The sequence below is a fragment of the Lethenteron reissneri genome, chromosome 45 (genome assembly GCF_015708825.2).
Source record: "Lethenteron reissneri isolate LAM-NWPU_2019-01 chromosome 45, ASM1570882v1, whole genome shotgun sequence".
NCBI classification, from domain to species: Eukaryota; Metazoa; Chordata; class Hyperoartia; order Petromyzontiformes; family Petromyzontidae; genus Lethenteron; species Lethenteron reissneri.
The window spans coordinates 3,951,809-3,973,159 of record NC_083823.1 but is presented as its reverse complement, the minus strand read 5'-3'; the positions used below and the strand labels follow the sequence as shown (position 1 = coordinate 3,973,159).

Here is a 21,351-nt window from a genome sequence, read left to right as displayed (position 1 = left end):
CTCACTCGCTCTCTCACTCGCTCTCTCTCTCGCTCTCTCACTCGCTCTCACTCGCTCTCTCACTCGCTCTCTCTCTCGCTCTCTCACTCGCTCTCTCTCTCGCTCTCTCTCGCTCTCTCTCTCGCTCTCTCACTCGCTCTCTCACTCGCTCTCTCGCTCACTCTCGCTCTCTCTCGCTCTCTCTCGCTCACTCTCGCTCACTCTCGCTCTCTCTCGCGCTCTCTCTCGCTCTCTCTCGCGCTCTCTCTCGCTCTCTCTCTCTCTCGCTCTCTCTCTCGCTCGCTCTCTCTCTCGCTCTCACGCGCGCGGCACCCTGCAGGCGCCCCGACAAGACTCGACGACTCTGTTGCGTGGACCGCCCAGCGTCACAACGACGTCGGTGGTCGTACCGCCGTTGTCGCCGAGCGGACGGACCCCCCCCCCGATCGAGCCGGCGAGCGCAAATATCTTACGGGGGGGGGAAGGGGGGGGAGGAAGCTCGAATCCACACCGCTGGAAGCGGCGGACGGCGGGCGTCAGCTTAACTCGGGAGCCGCGAGGCGGGCCAGCGGATGGAAGTACAGCAAGTAGGGGCTGGCGAAGGCTGTCTCTGAAACAGCAGGTTTTTGAGTGTTTTGGTCTTGCACGAGTAGACTTTTTGTGTCCACCAGGGGGCAAGCCCGGTTTCCTCCCGCGCGAAACTAAAAGCAATCGGGAAACGGGCCAAACATCCCGGTGCAGGACTCTCCTGCAGAAACAAACACATTTTAAGACTCGGCGAGACGTTCGCGGCTAAACGAATGACCGACGAACGTCCCGATTTCATGTTGCTTTCAACAGCAGCACGGCAGTTGAATCAGCGAGGCAACTTTCTTGAATCCCCTCTGTCCACCCAGCATTAAAATTGGGTTCACCGCGGCCAATCGATGGGCCGGACGCGTGTGTGGTGGGGTAAAGTGTGGGCACTCCAACCTGTTCCAAGATATCTGGCCCGTATGGATGGAAGAGTAGACCAGAAAAAAAAAAACCCTTCCAGAGGGGCTCTAGTGGAAGCCCTTCCGGCAGCAGTGGCGTGCAGGGCTGCGCCTTTACCTTTACAATACACTTATTTTATTTCATGCAAACCGGATTAAAGGGCTCTCGCCTGGTTCACACAAAGCACCACTGGGGCCCTGCCTGACCACTGCTACTGGCGGTGCCACCAAAGACAAAGATCCCCCGTGCAGCCTTAACAGACTGTTGGGGCAAGTGATGTTAGCGAGCACCTACGAAGGCCGGCACGGCAGACGAGTTAGGTGGGCGATTAACACCACGCCCGGCCGCCTTTGTCTCCCCAGTGGCGATGTTTACACACAGCACCAGGTACTCATTTGAGTCCCAAATCGACGTAGGGGGAGGGGGCCCGGGACCGGTTCAGATAATCCTCGCCGACGTTGGCCGCGAGAGCGGGAATTCGAGCCGGAGCGCGCCACCCCGCTCCGCGTCGCCGCGACCCGCACACTCCTTAGTGGCGGTGGTGCCGCCGCCACCGCGCGATGGTGCCGCGTTACTCCACGCACGTCGGAGAGCTGTCCGCGTGCTGCGCGGGGGGCGGACTGCAGGGCTGGCTGGACGCCTCCTCGGTGGGGCTGTCCGATGACAGGGAGCACGCGTCCGATTTCATGACCCCGTTCTCAACTTCTGGAGGAAACAGCCGGGGGGGGCGCGGGGGTGACGTGCAGCGGTTCAAGCGCGGGCTCAGCCGTGTGCGCGCGCGCGTGTCCGCGTGTCGTCGGTCTTTCGAATGAGTAGCCGGTGCGGTGCGTAAACGTCGCCACTCGGGAGACAAAGGCGGCCGGGCGTGGTGCTGGCCACCCAACCCCCCCTTGTGTGCCGTGCCGGCCTTCACAGGCACTCACTAACAGCACTTGCCCCAACAGACTGTTAAAGCTACACGGCCGATCTTTGTCTTTGTGTGTCTGTCCACCACCTGTATGGTTGTGTGCCCATCCATCTGTCTGTAAGTGTGTACGTATTGCAGTCCATCAGAGTCTGTCCACCAGTCCGCATGCCTGTCCACCCATCTGCGTTCGTGCCCATCCGTGTTCCCTTCCATCAATCTCGCCGCTCACTCTGCCGTTGATCAGGGCTGCACGTTCGTCCAACGTTCTCCGCTGTGCATCTGTCTCCGTCTGTGCCCGGGCACATCCATCTGCAGGACCACTCCATCATCCACTTATCTCTCTATCCGCTCACCACTTGCCTACTGCGCTGCTAGTCCCAATCTATCCAGCCACGTCCATGTGCATCCTGCGCCTGCCATCCGTCCGTCCAGCCGTCCACAGACAAAGAACAAAGATCCCCCCACCCCCTTGTAGCCTTAACAGACTGTAGGGGCAAGTGCTGTTAGCGAGCACCTATGAAGGTCGGCACGGCACACGAGGGGGTGGGTGGCCAACAACGCCCGACCGAATTTGTCTCCCCTGTGGCGATGTTTTTAGACACCGCACCAGGTACTCGTTTGAGGCTGAGTCGACCTAGGGGAGGCCCAGGATCGTTTCAGATAATCGTCACTGGTGTTGGCCGTGAGCGGGAATCGAACTCGTGTAGCCAGGTTCGTAGCGCAGCGTAGCGCTAACCGCTACACCACCGCTCCCTGCGCGCATTCCGTCCGTCCGCCGTCCACACACACACACGCGCACACACACACATACACACACACACATACACACACACACACACGCGCACACACACACATACACACACACACATACACACACACACACACGCGCGCGCACCGAGAGGTCGTCGCTGCGCATTGGCATCCCACCCATCGCCTGGATGCTGCCCCCCGTCCCCCCCCCCCCGTCCATCTCTGGCTTAGCCTGTCCGCTCCTGAGAGTAAGATTCCACTTCCAGACGATCTTCTGGTACCCAAGCTCTCTCTCGACCCGCACGCCCCACACTTTGTCAAACCCCTCGAAACATTTTTCGCGCGGTGCTACCAACGCGGCAAAAGTCGCTTCTTCAACAGTGCCGCGCGAAAAAAACACCGTGCGATGCCCATTGCCGGGCAAACTTTCTGGGATGTTAATCGAGCAATTTTTGTCCCCCTTGTAGCGCTGACCTCGCCGGACAGACGTCGACGCGGGGAAATCCTCTCTCTCGATCGAAAAAAGGAAGACGATCGTCCCCGTTGGGCCCGACGTCCGTCGACGCGGGAGGGCGGGATGTGGCCTCGGCAGCGTCGGTTCGGACCGCGCCACCCGCAAACCGCCAGTGACCCAACTTACCGGTGAAGATGAGCTTCTCCTTCATTGTCTTGACGTCGCGGCTGTTCTTGCGCACGGACGTGCTCAGCATGATCTGCTCGGGGTTGTACACCGTCATGGAGCCCAGCCTCCACCTGCGGGGGAGGGGGGGGGCGAGGATGTCAGAGGTCAAGCTGGGGGCACCGCACGTTTCACAACGCGCCCGGGTTGTTCCGGGGCTTCACTTAGAAGTCGAGCGATCGTGCGATAGAGGTTTTGTTGAAAATTAATGGGGGTGGACCTGGAGCCACGTTGACAACCCCCACATCTACGGGGCGACTCATTTATAGATACTCCACGGATTTCTAATGACCCTTTAATAAAAAACTCAACTGAACAATTTTTTTATTTTACCAGGCAAGGCCCACTCAACTTTCCAGCTCTTTTTCTTCAGCGACCCAGCCACAAATGATAGCTCAACGAAGTGGCTTATTGGGTGGAAATGTATAGCATCCGAGAATCTAAAAGCGTGTTTCTAAATGTGGAGGAAAAAAATCAGGGGACCCGGAGAAAATCCACGCGACCACGGGGAGAGAGACAAACAAACTCCAAATATACGGCAGGTGTCCGGGCCAGAATTGAACCCACGACCTCCTGTATATCAGGTGAAGTAGTTAACATCTCCTCGCTACCGTTGCACGCCAATAATAACTTTGCTCTCAACATCCGAGTGAATACTGCGAGGACGATGGCTCCACGCACGTGCTAAGATTGTTGTGAGACGCGGAGAGGCCTTGAAACGAAATTTAGTTTTCGCTTTCATTTCCTCGCTAAAATTTGAGTGTCAATAATCAACACGTGGATTGCCCCCCCCCCCCCCCGCCACTAAAAAAGGAATCAAAAAGTCAGAGCCAGTGGTGGAAATTCCACATTCCCATGGCAGGAGCAAACTCTTGCAAGAAGACAACCACTATTAACTTTCTCAGAGTGGGACACGGCATGCGTTATTAATTTCCTGCTATGTAGGTTATATATTTCTCATTGTACAGAATTGTCTATTTTGACGTTGAGTATCAATGTGATGATGATGGCGCTTTGGGCGGCAGAATTTTGTTACCAGAAAGGCACCGCGCGTGTGTAACGACTAAGTCCCTTCGAGCGGCTTGCAGAACGGCGCGGTATAAACGTCACGTAGCACTATCTAGCAAGCCGCAGCCAGGATTTGAACTCGCGAACCTTTCGACTGCGAGCCGTTAGCTCTCCCGCTGAGCCACCATGGGCTGTGGCCATGCGGCAACATCGAAGAGCCGAATGAAGTTGGCGCGCGGGCGATTTGGAGTTCCGATCGCGCGAAACAGGATATCGCCCCCTATTGGTCAATCGAAAGCAGGCAGATTTACTAATACTCGCCTGGTACGCGACGATGTCGTGTACAGCTTCCCATCGCTTTTGTGCGGGTTCGGTTTGTGCGATTCCGCGATTCTGTACATGCGACCATTTCACCCCAAAATTCGCTGTATTATGCGGCTTGAGGTCGCTCCGCATGCGGCTATTCGGCCGGACGTGGGACAGCGCGTGCTTAGAGAGTTTTTGGCTGCTATAAATTTCCGCGCGATAAGCCCAACTTCGTTGAGGTGTCATTTGTGATTGCCAGGTCGCTTCTGAAAAAAGAGTTGCACGGCTCAGCGGGCCTTGCCTGGCGAAAGAAAAAAATGTTTGCGTACCCTGCGGTTTCGCTTTGCGTTACACTTTCGTTTGGAGCACATACTCCTACTACTAATACCACCGCGCAGAGCGAGCGGAACCCTGTGCTGTTGGGCTGGAGCGGTGGCGCAAGCGGTTAGCGCACTGCCCTACCAACGCTAGCGGGCCTCGATTCACGGTGGCGAGCGGCGGTCTGAAACGGGGCCCCGGGCACCTCCCTTCACAACCCCGCACTGACCAGCGTGGTGAAGTATGGTCAAACAACCCCCCCCCACACACACACACACACACGTATCCTACATGGCATGGCGTGGCCTTTGCTCAGCAGCGGATTGACCCATGACTATTATGTTATAATTGTGGGTGCTGACATGGTTTTGTCATGGTCAACGAAACAACCCAGAGGTGACTGGCGAAACTAAATCTCCAGTCGTGGCAGTAGCAACAACACGGGAGGTTTCTCAAATCCCACCAGCCCCCCCACCCACCCCGCAAGTTGTACTACACTGCACATGGGTCCACCGACCAATAGGGTTAAGTCGATCGGCAGGTCACGTCTGGTGGGGTAAAAGATGGGTAACCTCCCACCTCATCGAAGACATATGGCCAGTGTGGAAGAGTAGGCCAAATACCCCTGTAGAGTGGCTCTCTATAAAGGTCCCCCCTCCCCTCTAGCGGAGGCTCTCTTGCGCCAGCAGTGGGGTGAGCGAGCAATTGCAGGCGCTGCACCTTTACTGCTTCAAAAATAATCGTGTTCATGAAAAATAAGTTATTATAATTCTTGCAAGCAGAAAGAAAAAATCAGTCTTCCCGTGAACATGCAAATATAAAACTGAACATACTGCAAAATGCCATTACGACCGTTGCATGCTGCATGCGTTATCAGATATGACAAAAAACGTATCATTCATTACCAACGTTCATATGAAAGCCACGTGAAAAAAAGCACACACACACGGTAGTGCCGTGTGCTGAAGCGTGCTGAGAATCTGCGACCGCGACATCGGCGCCGGATGTCAGCTGTGTCCACAGGGCAATTCAAAACACGAGCCACACGAGGCAGGCTTCATTGATAAAAACATTACTCAACTTTTTCCGATAAAACATTTTTTACGTACAGCTCAAAAAAAATACACTGCCGCTCTTTGTACAGCGGCGCCGGTGAGAATCCGTGCAGCAATACTCCCTGGCTCCCAGTGGCGCTCGTTCCACAACTTGATTGTTTATATATGTTCACATATATAAACATACATTTATAAATAAATACAGTTATTAGACTCTCGATTATTCGCGCTAATGATGGTGCGAGGACCGCCGCGGGATCATTCGGAATCGCGGAAAATCCCAAAAAATGTTCCGTCAATTACAACTCGCAAAGAAAACGATCGGCTAAATCGCTGAAGCGCAACTGGCGCTTTCGATTGTTGCTCTGTCGGTCTGCAACGAATGCCGGCGACCGACCGACCGACCGATGCGGGTGCTTGGCAGCTCCCGCGCAGAAAACTCAGCCCCCACTTGGTGGATGGCGGCAGAGCCACGCCAGTCATCATCAATCGAACGCCCACCAACTCGTTGCGAAGGTACGGAACTCCCGCCACCGTAGCCGTAGAGGCGGTCTCGCGTGTGGCTTTCGGATTAACCGGAGCACATTTTTTGTTTGGTTTAAAAGCACGGGACTTGCGGCGAACATTTCCAAGAAAAAGAATGTACAACTGTTTTTAGATGATTAGTTTGGGCTTAAGGGAGTAAAAAATTCCACGGGTTATTAGTTCGTGTTTAAAAAAATCTCGAGCGCGCGGCTAATCCGCAAATCGGATAAACCGCGAGCGGATAAATCGAGAGTCTACTTAATACGCACGACACAAATGAAGCAAAAACGACGACGACGACGACAACGAAGAGCCGGGCGTGCAGTTGTGCGACGCGCGGAGTCTTCGCCGGTTTACCTTATCAAATGATAGCTTTCAAGAGCGGCAAGCAGAAAGTCGACACGAGAGTTTGGTGTGAGGGAGGGAGGGAGGGGGGGAGGGAGGTAAAGAGAGACAGAGAGAGGTAGAGACAGAGAAAAAAGACGGAGACAGAGAGAGAGAGAGACAAAGGCGGGAAGAGACAGCGAGAATGAAAGATGTTACAAACAAATGACGAAAGGAAAAGAAGGCATTCGAAACGAACGCAACAGTGGACGTGCAAGCAAGGCCTGGCGCCGCACCCCCCCTCCACTCCGCACCCTTGAGCGGCGCTCGCTAACGCCGTGGATGAACTCGGCAGGTCCCCGTGCCCACGCTGGTGTCTGGGCTGCGTCGTGGTGAATGAACGATCTCTGCTTAGGGAAAGGAGCGACCCCCCCCCGCCATCGCCGCCGGTCACGCTGCCGGGGGGAGGGCCAATGCTCCGATTCGAGAACCGATTCTCTCATTGCAGCGCTCCTCCGAGTACGTCGGAGGAGGAAGGATCTTTAGAAATGTGAATTATTAGTTTTTTGGCTCATTCGTAGCATTTAACTTCCTTGCTTCCGGCAGCGTCCGTCTCCGTCTCGTTTGTACTGTCCGTCTCGTTCGGTCCGTCTCGTTCGGTCCGTCTCGTTCGGTCCGTCTCGTTCGGTCCGTCTCGTTCGGTCCATCAGCCTACGGAGCACTTAAACCGTCGGGGAAATCATTTGCGGCACGGGAATAAATACGCGCGCGTGCCATTCGACGCAGCGCGCGTCGTACTCCCCCGCAAGGAGCGATATTAATCGACGAGCGTCGGCGCGCACGCCTAATGAAAAGGTCGGTCGATCCGGGAGAGAAAAAAATATATCTCTTTTGGTCAGAGCGCGGCACGAATCGGGCTCCTCGCTCGCATGACGGACAACGCCGACGATAACGACGAACGAGGGGGGGGGGGGGGAGCAAACCATCAAACCCTCGCGGGGTCCGGGAGCACGAACCCTGCGACCAATGCGACGGGCGCGTTCATCCGCATTGGCGACGTTCATCATCGGCGCGGCCCCTAATTGCGCGCTGGCGGTTGCGATGATCTGGTGCCAATTTTTTTCTCTCCAATTCCCTTTTCCTCCTTTCCCCGGCTACAATGTACCCACGCTATCTGCACGGCGGCACGCGCGAGACACCAACCTCTGCACGATGAATATGGCTATGACCAGCGTGGCTGAGATGACGTCGGTCGTGATCCACATGAGCCTGTAGTCCCCAGGATTCTGGGACAGACACAAGGCGGGGGCGGTTACATAAATACAAACCTGTCGTTTTTTATATATATATAGTGGCGAAGTTCATGAAAACTGTATCTCCCAGCGTCACTGAACCTCTGAGCCACCCCGGCCACCACATCCTGGGATGCACATCGTCAACAGGGAGAGGGAGAGTGAACGAGAGCGGGAGAGAGCAGGAGAGATAATGAGAGAGCAAGAGAGCGAGACAGAGAGAGAGATCAAGAGAGCAAGAGAGCGAGACAGAGAGACAGAGAGAGACAGAGCGAGAGAGCAAGAGAGCGAGACAGAGCGAGCGAGAAAGAGAGAGAGAGAGCGAGAGATCAAGAGAGACAGAGCGAGAGAGAAAGAGAGAGAGAGCAAGAGAGAGAGAGGGAGCAAGAGAGCGAGACAGAGCGAGAGACAGAGCGAGAGAGAAAGAGCGAGTGCGCGCAAGGCGGAGCCGGCTCTTGCGAGCGTTTACCAAGCGCCACACGGGCTGGGGCAGGCGCGCCAGCGAACCGCAGTCGTTGGTGGTGACGGAGCGGGCGCCCGCGCACCACGCCATCGAGTAGATCCACGCAGAGTTCACGACGTACAAGTTCGTCGTCACGTTGTGCTCCGAGTAGTTGCTGCGTCGCGCAAGCGGCACACGGCGATCGGGTTAACAACGACGGACGGACGTCGCTCATCATGGATTGTGAGCCTCCACTATCCCGGTCGCTCTCGGCTCCTCGCCTGGTTGGTTGAGCAAAATTAACTGATTCAAAAAAATAAGAATATGTTTTACCCTTTCTGGTAATAATATTCTAGATTAGAAGTTTTCGTGACTGCAAGGATTCATACTCTTTGGTTTGTTCGGTAAAGTCACGTGGGTGAAAAATTAATTATTTTAATTTTTTACCTACGTGACTTTACCGAAAAAAACAAAGAGTAAGGTGTTAAGATGTTCAAACACCAACTAGATACCTTTTGCACGTAATCAAAAGATAATTTTTTTATACTTTTGATACTGGCCAAAAGGTCCCATAAAATGTACCCGAAACAGAAACTGCGACAGTCGCACGAACGCCGCGCCAAATTCTGCGCCAACGCCGCCCCAAACGCCGCATGGAGACTGACACACTTCCTCCTGCTGGGGGAGGCCGTGCCGCCGAAAAGGGGGGCCCGCCCGCCCCCCTTGAACAAGCAGCAGAGATGGCGATCGTTGCCCCGGACCCCCCATCCTCACCCCCCCCCTCCCACCTGATTTCTGGCTGGCTGATGCCACTGTAGTGGAGGTTGAGGGTCACGATCCGGTGGGCGTGGAGGTAGCTCAGCTCCTTCTTGACGCCCGTCGTCTGGCGGAACCCGGGCGCCAGGTCGAAGGCCACCAGGTCCCGTTTCTCGTCCGGAAGCCACATCATCTGCGAGGGGGCCGGGTGACGGGGCGGAGGGCGAGCGACGCGCGGACACGCTTTCGACGGCGTCTCGTTTTTCTCCCGCTGCCGCCCCCTTCCGAGGTTACCAGTGAGGACTCACGAGTGGGGGGGGTGGGGGGGTCAACCAGTGACCCTGACAGAATCAGAATATGTATCTATACTGGAGGAATCCGATGAGCTGCAAAGCTCTCATTCACAGATGTCCAGTCGGAGAGTCACGTGGCACCACGGTGGGAGAGATGTTAACTACCTCGCCTGGTGCGCAGGAGGAGGACGTGGGTTCGATCCCGACCCGGACGCCTGCTGTACATTTGGAGTTTGCGTGTTTCTCCCTGTGGTCGCGTGGATTTTTCTCCCGGTCGTCTGGGTTTTGCCTCTAAATTTAGAGTCAACGCGCGCTCCGAGTATTTGGCTGCTATAAATGTCCACGTCATAAGCCGCTTCATCGAGCTATCATCTGCGGCCAGGTCGCTTCTGAAAAAGAGCTACACAGCTCAGTGGGCCTGACCTGGCAAGATAACAATAGTTTAGTTTTATACGCAAGTTTTTTGTTTAGTTTAGGAGCTGTCTACATTTTCGCAGGGCGCTAAGTATTATAATTATTACTATTCGGAAACTGCCGTGACTTATGGAGCATAACCGTGGACCAATGACAAAGGTGAATGGAAGGGGACGCGGGGAGGTGCGCGCTGGGAAGCTGCACGGAGACCGGTGGGGGAGTGACGCGCGAAGAACCGGGGAAACAACCGCAGGTTCAGAGACACCACACGGAGCGCGAATGAACATACGTGGGCTTGTACCGGGTGGACTATGGTCAATGGATAAGACTGCCGATGGATTGGCAGCCAAAGGAGAAATAATGCAGGAGGACGACGACCACGGAGACGAAGCGATGAAGGTTGGCGAGCGAGCGAGGCAGGGAGCAAGCGAGCGCGTAAGTCGAGTGAAACTTGGATGGATGAGCGAGTGATTTGGTGATTGAGTAGGTAGGTCATTGATGAGCGAGTGAGCGGGCGAGTGAGTAGGTGAGCAAGTAAACAAGTGGATGAGCGAGCGAGCGGGTGAGCGAGCGGACGAGCGAGCGAGCGGGTGAGCGAGCGGGTGAGCGAGCGGGTGAGCGAGCGAGCGGGAGGGGCGGGAGTGTCGGTACCAGGCGGTGGGGGATGCGCGACGCCAGCACGGCCTGCACCGTCGTCTCGAGCCACGTGTCCGCGTACGGGTGGTCCCAGGGCGGCCGGCGCAGGTCAAAGATCACCGACTGGTTGCGCTGCGCTGCCAAGTGCAGCACCTGACACGCAAGAGCGCACACACGCACACACGTGAACACGCATGCGCCGAGCGGCTGCGGCGACAGCGCAGACGGGTCAAGCTCCTCGCCACCCAGACCGGCGCGGGGCGGCGGGCGGAGCGAGCCTCTCCGTCTGCAGCTCCGAGCCAGCGGTGGAAATTCCACATTCACGCGACGGGGGACGGGGAACGGGGAAAGGGAACCCCCCCCCACTACTCCCCGTACGGCCCCCCACAAGACGACTTGCTGGCGACGCTCCGCCGCGGGGGCTCATCGCCCGCGTTTGCCGCGTCGCTCCGCGGCGGACGGACGAGGGTAGAAACAAACGTTCAGATTTTGTGCCTCGCCGAGAATTCGACAGATGCACCGGTAAAACCCAACGAGACCTCGGACAGCTCGCCGACGCTCTGGTTGCTGGCGAGGGCGCGGTCGTCGGGCGACAGCGACGCCGCGGTGCCGAAGGGGTCGCTGCGCAGGAACCAGGAGCCCGCGTTGAGCGAGCGCAGCTCCGACATGTTGAAGCGGGAGGGGTGCGCCGAGGCACGCGGCTCCCCGAACACGCGCAGCGCGTCTGTCGTGCGCCGCAGGTCGGTGTCGTGCATCAGGAACGGAACGCCGTCCAGGCTGTGTGGGACGGAGGACGGGGGGGGGGGGTGGGTGCAGTCGTTGGCACGAGGAGCAGAGAGTCGTTATCGTCATCATCATAATCGTCATCACTGTCGTCATGATTATTGTCGTCAAACATCATTCGTCATCAACGTCGTAATGGTTGTCGTTATCGTCATTGTCATCATTGTGATGATTATCATCATCGTCGTCGTCACCCTCATCACTGCTGTCACCGTCACATTTGTCACCGTGGTCTTCATCACAATTGATGACAAGACCATCGTTGTTATGTTCATCGTCGTCATTGTCATCATCAGCCGCCAAACATCGTAGCAACACAAGCAAACAATCATCTATTCTACTCTGCAGTATCATCAGCAGCAGCAGCAGTGGCGGTGCTAACCCACCTGAGCATCACGTCTGTCTCTAGTCCCTCGCTGCATTCTGTCGCTCGCTCGAATGACATGATCGTGTTCTCTGGGGCAAGCTGCAACAACAAGACAAATATCCCCTGTGTAGCCTTTAACAGACTGTTGGGGCAAGTGCTGTTAGCGAGCACCTATGAAGGTCGGCACGGACACACGAGGGGGTTGGTGGCTAAAACCAAGCCTGGCCGCCTTTGTCTCCCGAGTGGCGATGTTTACACACCGCACCAGGTACTCATTTGAGGCAGAGTCGGCCTAGGAAAGGCCCAGAACCAGTTCAAATAAATGTCACCGGTGTTGGCCGAGAGCGGGAATCGAACTCGGGTCGCCGGGTTCGTAGCGCTAACCGCTGCACCACCGCTCCCCACCAAGCTGCAACTCGCGCACACGCACGCATGCGTGCTCACGAACACACATATCGGCACACGAGCGGGTGGGTGCCAGCGCCAAGCCCGGCCACCGTCGTCTCGTTTACACACCGCACTGGGTATTCATTTAAGGCCGAGGCGACCTAGGGGACGCTCGCAACCGGTTCAAATATTCGTCGCCGACTTTGGCGGTAAGCAGGAATCGAACTTGGGGGTCGCCGGGTTCGTGCGCGACAACCACGGCGCGCCACTGCACGCGGCCATGACGGTCCCCGGTTGCTGCGGCGCTCGCGGTTACCATGGGCGCCCCGCGGTGTCCGAAGAGTTTTGGTCGCGCCGGGAGGTCCCTCTCCTCCACGATGCAGGGCGAGCGCACGAGCAGGGGCAGCAGGTAGAGCGTGAGCAGCGCGGCCAGGTACACGAGCACGATCGACACCTGCAGGGCTACGCACGCACGAGCACGCGTGAGAGCGCACGCGCGTAGCACACGCGTGTAGCACGCGCGTGACACGCACGTGGCATGTGCGATGCTCGCAAACGCAGGGGGGGCGCTCGTGGCGCGTGCGTGCGCTCCTCACCGAGTCGATCGGTGCGGGCGAACTGGCCCGCGACGAGCCACGCCATGAGGGTGAGTCCCACCACCGCGCCGATGTGCAGGAACGGCGCCGTCGACTGCACCGGGCACGCGCACCAGCAAACAAGGCCCGTTGCCCGAAACGTCGGCAACTCCTCCACACACGCTCATTCCGCCCGAACCCCCGGAGACAAATGCCGTTCTGCGTGATGCGAACCTCACCAACCGTCAGACATTCACCGCTCACAAGCCATCAGTCAACCCACCTGACTAATACCACTCTCACCAGTCATGGAGTCACCTGACCCTCACCATTCACCAACTCACCGCACCACCCACCTGTCGTCAACTCACGACTGAGCGAGGCTACCGCCGGTCGTGACGACGCAGCTGGGGGTGGGGGTCGTTACCTGGAACGAGTAGACGAAGGTGCTCCACTCGTCGCGCCACAGCTCGTACGCGGCGACGATCAGCGCGACGAGGAAGACGAGCGACGTGCAAACGCCGACCTGCAGGTGGGAGAACGGTGGAGAAGGGGGGGGGCGGTGAACGTCGCTCACCGCCTGGCCGCGTTCGCGGCACGCGCGCATAAGCAACGGAGTTTTACGATCGGTTTAAAAAAACAACAACAGCAGCGACCACGGGTTCACCAGAGTAACTGGCGTACGCGTGCCGCGCGCACGGTGGGGTGAGGTGAGGTGAGGTGGGTGACTTGACCTACGGCAGGCATGTCCAAAGTCCGGCCCGCGGGCCAATCACGGCCCGCGGGCAGATTTCATACGACCCGCAGCTTCGGTCTTATAACGTGTTATTTATGGCTCGCCAGCTCTGTCAGAATAAATACATCATTTAAGGTATTCTATACAGTTTGCTCAATGTTATCTGACTGAATGAAAGGCAGAATTGCGTTTTTAGAGTTGTTCCCATCTGCCTGAGCGGCTTATATTTGGTTACATTGTCATTTGAAAAATAAAGGTAATTGTGACAATGAAAATTGTTTCATCACAGTGTGTGTGTTTCCACGTAACTTTTGTGGTTGAAACAATGTTAAAATAAACTATTGGCCCCCGGGCATCTTCACTTTATCAAATGTGGCCCTCTTTACAAATAGTTTGGACACCCCTGTCCTACGGGAAGCCCGGCCAGCGTTTACGAGTCCGCCAAATTGCCCTCTAAAGCAAGAGGGCGGCTATCGCGGGGTGTGGCAGGCGAGTGGCGCGCGCGAGCGCCTGCGGGGGCTGCGCGTTTAGCGTCTACCTCTCCAGAGAAAGACGCGACGACCAGGATTGCCGGAGATCGCACGCACGCACGCTTGAGCGCGGTACGCACGTTTGGGCGACGGCAGGAAACCGATGTGGAACTTCTGCCGAGCGACCGCTAGAGGTCCCCGTGGCTCTGAGAGCGAACCTCTCGAGAGCTAAACACTTTTGCTATTTTACCCGGCATGGACCACAGAGCCACGTAGGTCTATTTCAGAAGCGACCAGGCCACAAATGACAGCTCAACGAAGTGGCTTATCGCGTGGAAAATTTACAGCAGCAGCCAAACACTATCAACGCATGGTGATGTCGATTCTAAATGTGGTGTGAAAAACGGGAGGACCCGGAGAAAAATCCACACCACCACGGGGAGGGAGAGAGACACGCAAACTCCAACAATACAGACGTCAGGGTCGGGATTGAATCCACGACCTCCTGCGTACCAGGCGAGGGAGTTAACATCTCATAACCGTGGCGCCCACGGTTGGGGGTTACGGTGGGGAATAGAGATGATGGTATTTTATTTTTTTTAAGTGCTGCAACCCCCCACCCAGCACCACCGACTACTGCGTAGACCAGAAGCCACTTCGAGGGGCCTCAGAAGTAGCTTTGCGACATCCGCTTTCGCGGGCCCTTCCCTAAACGTGACGCGGGAGATCTGAAGGGGTTCTTCATCACGTGACGCTACGAGCATCTGAACGTGCATCGAACTTGGGGGAAGAAAATAAATAAAAAGTAAATAATAAAAATACCCAAAAAAGATTTTTTTTTTACGGACCGGCGCGACCGCCCACTCACCTTGTGCGTCCAGTGCATGTACATCTGCAGGCCCACGGAGACGTGGCACAGCGCCAGCACCTGTCGGGCGGCGGGCAGAGAGAGGGAACGGAAGATCACGCTCAGGCATCGACGCGCGGCGAAACAACACGCTGGGGGTCGGGGGGGGGGGGTGCGGCGAAGGGGGCGACGACGCAAAAAATAAGTGGCACTGGAACGAGCGGTGACGCCGGGGCACGAACGCAGGCAGGCGAGCACACGTGGACACTGTCGTGCACGCAGGTGAAACACGTGGGGGGCACGCAGGTGAAACACGTGGGGGGCACGCAGGTGAAACACGTGGGGGGCACGCAGGTGAAACACGTGGGGGGTACGCAGGTGAAACACGTGGGGGGCACGCAGGTGAAACACGTGGGGTGCACGCAGGTGAAACACGTGGGGGGCACGCAAACACAGACGAGCTCTGCCAGCGAAGCCGGACCGACACCGACAGCCGCCAGGTGCACTTTGAGGCTAGCACGTGAAGCGTCGGAGGCTCGCCGCCAGGAGATCACGGGACAGACCCAGGTGGTGCCATGGGATGACCGACTGAGATGACCGGCAGATGCACCAGCTGTGTCCCCCTACTGTGCCATATATAGCATCCCACACACACATGCGAACAAAGACCCCCCCCCCCCCCGACCGTGTAGCCTTCACAGACTGTAGGGCCAAGTGCTGTTAGCGAGCACCTATGAAGGCACACGAATGGCACACGAGGGGGTGTGTGGCCAGCAACCACTCCCGGCCGCCTTTGTCTCCCCAGTGGCGACGTTTACACACCGCACCGGGCAATCATTTGAGGCCAAGTAGACCTAGGGCCCAGGACCGATTCAGATAATCGCCACCGGTGTTGGCCGTGACCGTGAATCTAACTCGGGTCGCCGGGTTCGTAGCGCAACGCGCCAAACCTCTACACTACCGCTGCCCTACAAGACAAAGAGTCTAAAAGCGAGCGCCTAATTAACGCCTGCACACACACACACGGCCCTCAATCAGTCATTAGTCTGGAATCAATACGACGAGAAGTCTAATAACGCGCTCCAGCAAATTGACTGCGTTCATTAACGCAACGCAGGAGGCGCGGGGGCCCGTGCCGCTGATGAACAAGTCAGCAAGTCAACAAGTAGACAAGCAAACAATGCGGCGATCGTTGGCGAATAGGGAACACGCGGCGCCATTCACGGGGAGGGGGATTGCGTGCTGCTCGCGCCGATATAACAACAATCTAGCAACAATATAGCCACAATATACCAACGATCTAACAACAATCTAGGAACGATCTAACAACGATCTAGCAACGATATAACAACGATCTAACAACGATCTAGCAACGATATAACAACGATCTAACTTTATTTCCCAGAAGCGACCTGGCCACAAAACGAGCACGATTTATTCCGTGTGTTCTCTTGCGCTCAGACCAACGGGGCGTCGGAAAAAAAAATATATATCCGGTTCACCCTTCCTGGAAAGAAAACAGGAGTTGTGCTAAGATGTTCAAACGAGTTCGCATTAACCACACACAGACGTGCAAACAAACGTAGCTCTGATAATATAAGCATCGTCTTTGAAACTGAATGGCCTACACACAAGACAATGCATTCATTATCAGAGCATGTTTGTGTTTGCATGCTCACCACAAGCACCGCGTGCGGTCAATGCAGACTTGATTTCTTGCAAAAGGTACCCATTTGGTGTTTCAACATCTCAACACACCTCCTGTTTAAAACCTACTCTTATCATACCATTTGGTTTTTTCGGTAAAGTCACGTAGGTAAAAAAATCTAATCAAATAAATGATTTAGATTTTTTACCTACGTGACTTTACTTTGCAGTCACGAAAGCTTCAAGCCTACTCTTATCTTTCATGCTTTGAGACTGGCAAAAAAAGGGTCCCATGATAATTAATATAGAAAGGGTAAAATCTATTTGTATTTTTTCAAAGAAAAAAAAATCACACCCCCCACCACCACGATCATAAAAAATTAATCAAAGACATATCAACGTCAAGTGGTTTCGCGACGAACACCTGCAGACACGCACGCACGCGGCTATACACAAAGACAGCGCGTGGCGGTGCCGGTCGTTCTGCCAGCGAGCAACTCGTCGAGGTCACCATGACGCATGGAGGGGGCTGGGACGTGGCCAGAACCACACCCGGCCGCCTTTGTCTCCCCAGGGCCGATGTCTACACACCGCGTCGGGTGCTCATTTGAGGCCGAGTCGACCTGGCAGAGGCCCAGGACCGGTTCAGGTAATCGCCGATGTTGGCCATGAGCGGGAATCGAACTCGGGTCACCGGGTTTGTTGCGCTACGACTCCCTCAAGTAGATGACGACGAAAATCCCCCGTGTAGCCTTCACAGACTGTAGGGGCAAGTGCTGTTAGCGAGCACCTACGAAGGCCGGCACGGCACACGAGGGGGTGGGTGGCCAACACCACGCCCGGCCGCCTTCGTCTCCCCAGTGGCGATGTTTTTACACACCGCACCAGGTACTCATTTGTGGCTGAGTAGACCTAGAGGAGGCCCAGGACCGGTTCAGATCATCTCGACTGGTGTTGGCTGTGAGCGGGAATCGAACTCGGGTCGCCAGGTTCGTAGCGCAGCACGCTGACCGCTTACACGCTACCGCTCCCCGCGTAGAAACGCGCGCGCACACGCACACACGTGACAATCGCAAAACCTCTCATTCAGCCTTCAAGGCTGCAGCAACAAACACTATTTGTGAAGACCCGTCCAGACACAAAGCCGACTAACTCTGCGTTCGAAAAATAACATCCCACACGGAAAGACCGTCGAGCAGCGGCAAACGAAATCATGAAACTGAAGATCGATATTCTCCGTGCTCACAAGTTCAAAATGTACACGTCTGCAGACGCTTCGTCAAGAGAGACGACGACAAGCTGCCAAGGCGCGGCGCGGGGAACACCGTGCCGCCCGGGACGTTGTTGTCGACGGCGCGAACCCAGGGAGCGCTCGTCAAGGCGGACCCGGCTTCAAGGCGATGAACTTCAAGAGCGACGCAGCAACAAAGCGGACAGAACAACTCCGTGGCGACGAGTCCACAGTGACGCGGTGGAACCGTCCGTCGTTCCAATCGCCGTGCCGGCAGACGGAATCGAAACCGGCGAGCTCCGGATCGCAAGCCCCACCGCGTGCTGCCAACCGTCACGTGACTGTTGGCGGCTCCCCACTTTCGCTATTCCCCCACGACCTCATTCCGAACTTTGGTTTCAACACCGCGCGACCAAACGGACATCGGCGTCTACTGATAGGGTTTTTCCCCTTTTTTCTGGCAACAAAACTGACACCTTTTGCAAAGAATCATGCTTACATTAACCACAATACTTGCAGTCAAATGCAATGTCGTACAGCGCCCGTCGCGCTGTACGACGCCGTGAACGCAGGGGGAGCTCACCAGCAGCATGACGAGGTAAGTGAGGAGCGCGATGGCGATGACGAACATCGGCACAGACCAGCTGTACCAGTAGCCGAGCTTCGAGTAGAGAAACCTGGGCGGAACGACAGCAGCGCGCGCGCTCCATTGCCCCAGCTTTGTGCGAAGTGTCGATGAGCGGGCGTGCGTGCGTCTGTGCGTGCATGTCAATGTCTGCTCGTCAAAGAAGCATAAACCACCATCACGTGAACGGCGGTCATCCTCGCAGCGGCGCTTTTTGGCTGGCCATCGAACAAAAGACGGTCACCGCATCGCGCGTGTCCGTCTGGAACGCTCTTTCCTTCCGATATTAGGAAGCCACTGGAGCTGTGCACTTGTAAATCATCTAGATTGACAAACTCATTTCTTTAGAACAGATTTTTGTGTTTAGATTGTTGTCCGATTAGCATGGTTGGCTACGTACGGTGCAATAAAAAGTTAAGTATACATACATACAAAGACTCTGTCGGCGACCAACAGGAAACCGAATCACAAGCAATGCACACCTTTGCGTGCTGCTAAATCCAGGCCGGTACGGCGCATGAAGACGGGGTCGGGCCGGCCAATCCCAGCGGCAAAATTCCCAAATTCCAGGCGACGTATACAGGAGGTCGCAGGTTCCATCCCGACCCTGTCGCCTGTATATTAGGAGTTTGCACGTTCCCCCCATGGTCGCGTGGATTTTTCCCTCGGGTCCTCTGGTTTTTCCCTCCATATTTAGAATCAACGTGCATTTAGAGTATTTGTTTGCTATACATTTCCACGTGATAAGCCACTTTGTTGAGCTATCATTTGCAATGGGCAGGTCGCTTCTAAGAAAGAGCTATATAGCTCAGTGGGCCTTACCTGGTAAAATAAAAAGTTTACGCTTTATAGAACTGTAAGCAAGTGGACTCGATTTAGAAGCCTGCCACTTCAATCGCTGCCAAAGCTACAATGTTTACCGGCATGCAATAATGGATCATTGAACGAGCACGGGGTATTTAGGAAATGACGAGGTCATAAAAAACCACTATGCCAGCAATAGCTACGGATAACATTTTGCAAAGCACTTAACGGGCAAATAGCTATTACTTAACGGGCAATAGCTATTTATTTATTTACAAATTGGAATTGCAGTGCTTTCGTCATCTGATATATGTTTATGTTAGTATGAAAATAAAACACGGGAAAAAAGTTATACAGCTACAGCAAGCACGACAAAACGACCATTTGCGAAAACGGACGATATGATTATTATTATTTTTCTCTTCCATAAGAGGTTTCTTGGGTTAGATCGCGTAAATTTAAACGTGTCGTTAAACCCGCCTCCACGCGACACAGCCAATTTGTAAGGTTAGTCATGTAAACAATTAGTTACTAGTTCAGCACAACGGTTGTGTTCGAGTACCGTTAAGTTTCGCCGGTAATCACAACAACCAGCCTCATCAGGCGACAGCCAGAATTGGTCGCGAAAGCCCACGCGCTACAACTGCCCTTTTTTATTTTTTTCTCATTACTCAGAATTTTCTCGTCGCACTTTTGGGCTCGACTTGCAATGTGATGATGGCGCTTTTGAGTGGCACGTTTGTGGCGCCACGCGTACGTCAACAAATATAAAACGCCGACTCGACTTATAAGCTGCCAAGGCGATGCCCTGGCAGCTGCTCGCAAACGACGCTCGTGGCGGCAAAGGCCTATCGGTACCCGGCCGGGTATGGGTACGGGTAGCCGTTTGCGACCCTGGTGCAGCCCGGTACGGGTAGGCCGTGAGTCACTGGTGAGTAACCGTTTGTCACTCATTTCGGGTAGGGTACGGGTATGGGTAGGGAACGGGTACCCGTATCCGGCCTGGTACAGGTACGGGTACCCATTTGCGACCCTGGTGCGGCCGGGTACGAATACGTGTAAGGAATCAAAACCCGTTTGCGACCTCTGGGGTACGTGCACGTGCGTTCCAGCGTTAGCAGGTTTGGGGGGTGTACCCCCGATTTACCCCACCCACACCCGACCTGCCGGTCACAGACGAACTGTGGCATATACCCGCTTATACCACTGAGGCGAGCTACAAGGCAATGTTTTTCAGAAGCGACCTGGCCACAAATGATAGCTCAACGAAGTAGCTTATCGCGTGGACGTTCATAGTAGTCAAGTACTCTTAAACGCACGCCGATTCTCATTGTGAAGGGAAAAATCGGAGGACACGGTTAAAAAAATCCACGCCATCATGTAGTCAACATCTCGCCACCATGATGGTGATGAGAGAGACACGCCAACTCCAAATACACTCCAGGCGTCAGGGGTCAATATCGAACCCACGACCTCCTGCGTACCAGGCGAGGCAGTTAACATCTCCTAGTCTCGGGCGGTGGGGTGGAACCGGCGACCTCTGGGTTGCATATCCACCGTGCTGACCGCTGCTCCAGGGGTAGCGGCCCGAGCCGCGGACCTTTGCACGGTGCCAACGATCGTGGCGGCGAAACGTCGCGTCGACCCTACCGGCGTCGCGCAAGCGAGAGGCTTTTTTTTTCTTTTCCTGATGACGATCGCTTGCGTTGTGATCGAAACGCCGTAGTTTTTTTTCGTTCTTTTCTTTTAACCTATCTACGCGACTGCCGAAAGACCCAAAGAATATGAATTCCTGCAGTGACGAAAGCTTTAAGTCTTGATTTAAGCGAGAGGCTCACCACTCAAAGTCGTTGTAGTCGTTGCTGGCTTGGCACCAGAAGTAGAACCAGATGGCGGAGAGAGCGCAGGTCAGGAAGACGAGCAGGAACCACAGCCTCTCCCACTGCAAGACAAAAAAACGTGTAGCCTTAACAGACCGTTGGGGGCAAGGGCTGTTAAGCGAGCAGCACCTACGAAGGCCGGCACGGCACACGAGGGGAGTGGGTGGCCAGCACCACGCCCGGCCGCCTTTGTCGCCACGGTGGCGATGTTTACACATTGTTGTCTAGACATCGCATCAGTTATTAATTTCAGGCCGAGTCCACCTAGGGGAGACCCGCCAAAAGCAACTGCGCCACCGCTCCTGCAGTAATTTTAAGGCCGATCAGACTTAATCCACAT

General features: G+C 55.4%; 1 protein-coding gene across 6 annotated transcripts in view; it reads right to left on the bottom strand.

Annotated features, from left to right (window-relative positions):
• Positions 1-21,351, bottom strand: part of LOC133353776 (glycerophosphodiester phosphodiesterase domain-containing protein 5-like) — a 71,231-nt gene that overhangs the window by 2,253 nt on the left and 47,627 nt on the right. For 3 of the 6 annotated variants that reach the window (XM_061570156.1, XM_061570155.1, XM_061570150.1), the window contains 15 exons: positions 20,970-21,073; positions 18,286-18,379; positions 14,846-14,905; positions 13,199-13,297; positions 12,793-12,886; positions 12,513-12,658; positions 11,829-11,908; positions 11,199-11,436; positions 10,675-10,812; positions 9,349-9,509; positions 8,588-8,735; positions 8,030-8,112; positions 6,860-6,874; positions 3,252-3,364; positions 1,539-1,659 (listed from right to left, as the gene is read on the bottom strand). In XM_061570156.1, the coding sequence (XP_061426140.1) occupies positions 1,539-1,659; positions 3,252-3,364; positions 6,860-6,874; positions 8,030-8,112; positions 8,588-8,735; positions 9,349-9,509; positions 10,675-10,812; positions 11,199-11,436; positions 11,829-11,908; positions 12,513-12,658; positions 12,793-12,886; positions 13,199-13,297; positions 14,846-14,905; positions 18,286-18,379; positions 20,970-21,073 (1,694 nt within the window). The remainder of the gene's footprint in view (positions 1-1,538; positions 1,660-3,251; positions 3,365-6,859; positions 6,875-8,029; positions 8,113-8,587; positions 8,736-9,348; positions 9,510-10,674; positions 10,813-11,198; positions 11,437-11,828; positions 11,909-12,512; positions 12,659-12,792; positions 12,887-13,198; positions 13,298-14,845; positions 14,906-18,285; positions 18,380-20,969; positions 21,074-21,351) is intronic. The other 3 variants (XM_061570151.1, XM_061570154.1, XM_061570152.1) reach the window with 3 other exon arrangements.